General features: G+C 60.2%; 1 protein-coding gene across 1 annotated transcript in view; it reads left to right on the forward strand.

The window, feature by feature from the left end:
- TJP1 (tight junction protein 1) overlaps nucleotides 1–1594 on the forward strand; it is a 51406-nt gene that overhangs the window by 10388 nt on the left and 39424 nt on the right. The window contains exon 4 of the mRNA XM_023526025.1: nucleotides 892–1168. Within this exon, the coding sequence (XP_023381793.1) occupies nucleotides 892–1168 (277 nt within the window). The remainder of the gene's footprint in view (nucleotides 1–891; nucleotides 1169–1594) is intronic.

The raw sequence follows: 1594 nt of genomic DNA on the forward strand, positions 1-1594 counted from the left end.
TCCGGCGAAGTGAATTGCGGAGGACCCGGTCAGCGGCGTGTGCGAACGCAGCCTGAGGGCGAGGATGAGACGGGACGGGCATTTGTCGCGGCAGATGTTTGAGGGTCAAGCGGAGTCATTTAAAACATCGCAACGTGCCGCGTCCTGCAGACTTGGGAGGAGGGCGTGGAGTGCGCTGGGAACGGAGGATGGAGGCGTCGGGAGTCGGGGGCCCTTGGAAGTTTCCGTAGGTGCCGGGGTCAGAGTGCAGGCGAGGAGAGGCAGGCGCCCTGGAAGACCTGGCGCCTCCGACGAGACCCAGTGTGCACTTGTGCGGGGCGGCCAAGCGCAGACCGGGCACAGAGGCCGCGCGTGCGGACCGGAACCACAGGAAGGGAAGCGCCAGCGGGCGAGGTAGCCGGGGGAAGGCGTTTCCGCCTGGATGAGAAGCTACGCGCGGGCGGGAGAAACCAAACCGGAAGCTGCCGCGTGGGGGGGGCGCCGACGGGGCGACCGGCCAGTCTGGGGGCGGGGGGCCCTGGGGGCCGGGTGCTGATGCGCCGTCGCGTTGGGCTCGTGCGCCTGCTCGGGTTTTGTGGAAACCACAGCACGGTTCCGATGGTAGAGTACCCCAGTTTTTATACACACACCGACACTTGCTGGTTTTCCTTTAAGCGCGTGATCGTCACACCTAAAAGACCTTCACGAGTTAAAGTAAGGAGTTTATGGGGCCTGCTGCCTGGAGTTGGTTCTTAACCAGATCTGTTGATCCGGAGAGCAGAAGACACAGGAGGAGGAGTCTTTAAACTTGGGATCGTCTCTCTGGCTCGTGATTTTCCTTTCTCCTAATGAAAACCAAAGGCACCTGTATGAAAATCAGTCAGCTTATTTTTTAATCTTTTTCGTTCGTAGACCATCCGGAGGAAGAAGAAAGTGCAGATACCAGTGAGCCGTCCGGACCCGGAGCCAGCGTCTGAGAATGAGGAGGACAGTTACGACGAGGACGTCCATGAGCCCCGCGGGGGCCGCGCCGGCGTGGCCCAGCGCAGGAGCGAGAAGAGCTGGGCGAGGGACAGAAGCGCCAGCAGAGACAGGAGTCTGTCCCCGCGGTCGGACAGGCGGTCCGTGGCCTCCAGCCAGCCTGCCAAGCCCACCAAAGTCACACTGGTGAAATCCCGGAAAAACGAAGGTACTGTCCACTGCCTGTCCGTCGTCGTCATTTCAGTGGGAAGCAGCCTGGCCTTCTCGTCACGTGTTCGCTTTTGTTGCCTTTTGCCGTCTTCCTTGTCGTGTCCCGTTGCCGTGTGTCACATCCGGTTACGACAGCTTTCAGAAACCATCTCTCGAATTGTTTTTCTCGAATCGTTTGTCGTAGCAGACGGTACTTCAGATAAACAGTGCGGTGGTTGGGTTTCGGAACTCTCGTTGTGGTTAGAGCAGCCAAATACTAATTACGCCAGCGAGTGGCGTCACAGCCTCCCCGGGGCGAAACGCCGTGTTTCATTCCACTGTCAGAGCGGCAGAGGCCCCTCTGCAATGCTCCGTGTCACATTCCTTCACCCCTCAGTCCCTTCCGTCCCAGCCACCCCCACGCCCGACCTCAGCAGGCCTGCCG

Source organism: Pteropus vampyrus, unplaced genomic scaffold, assembly GCF_000151845.1.
Source record: "Pteropus vampyrus isolate Shadow unplaced genomic scaffold, Pvam_2.0 Scaffold676, whole genome shotgun sequence".
NCBI lineage: Eukaryota > Metazoa > Chordata > Mammalia > Chiroptera > Pteropodidae > Pteropus > Pteropus vampyrus.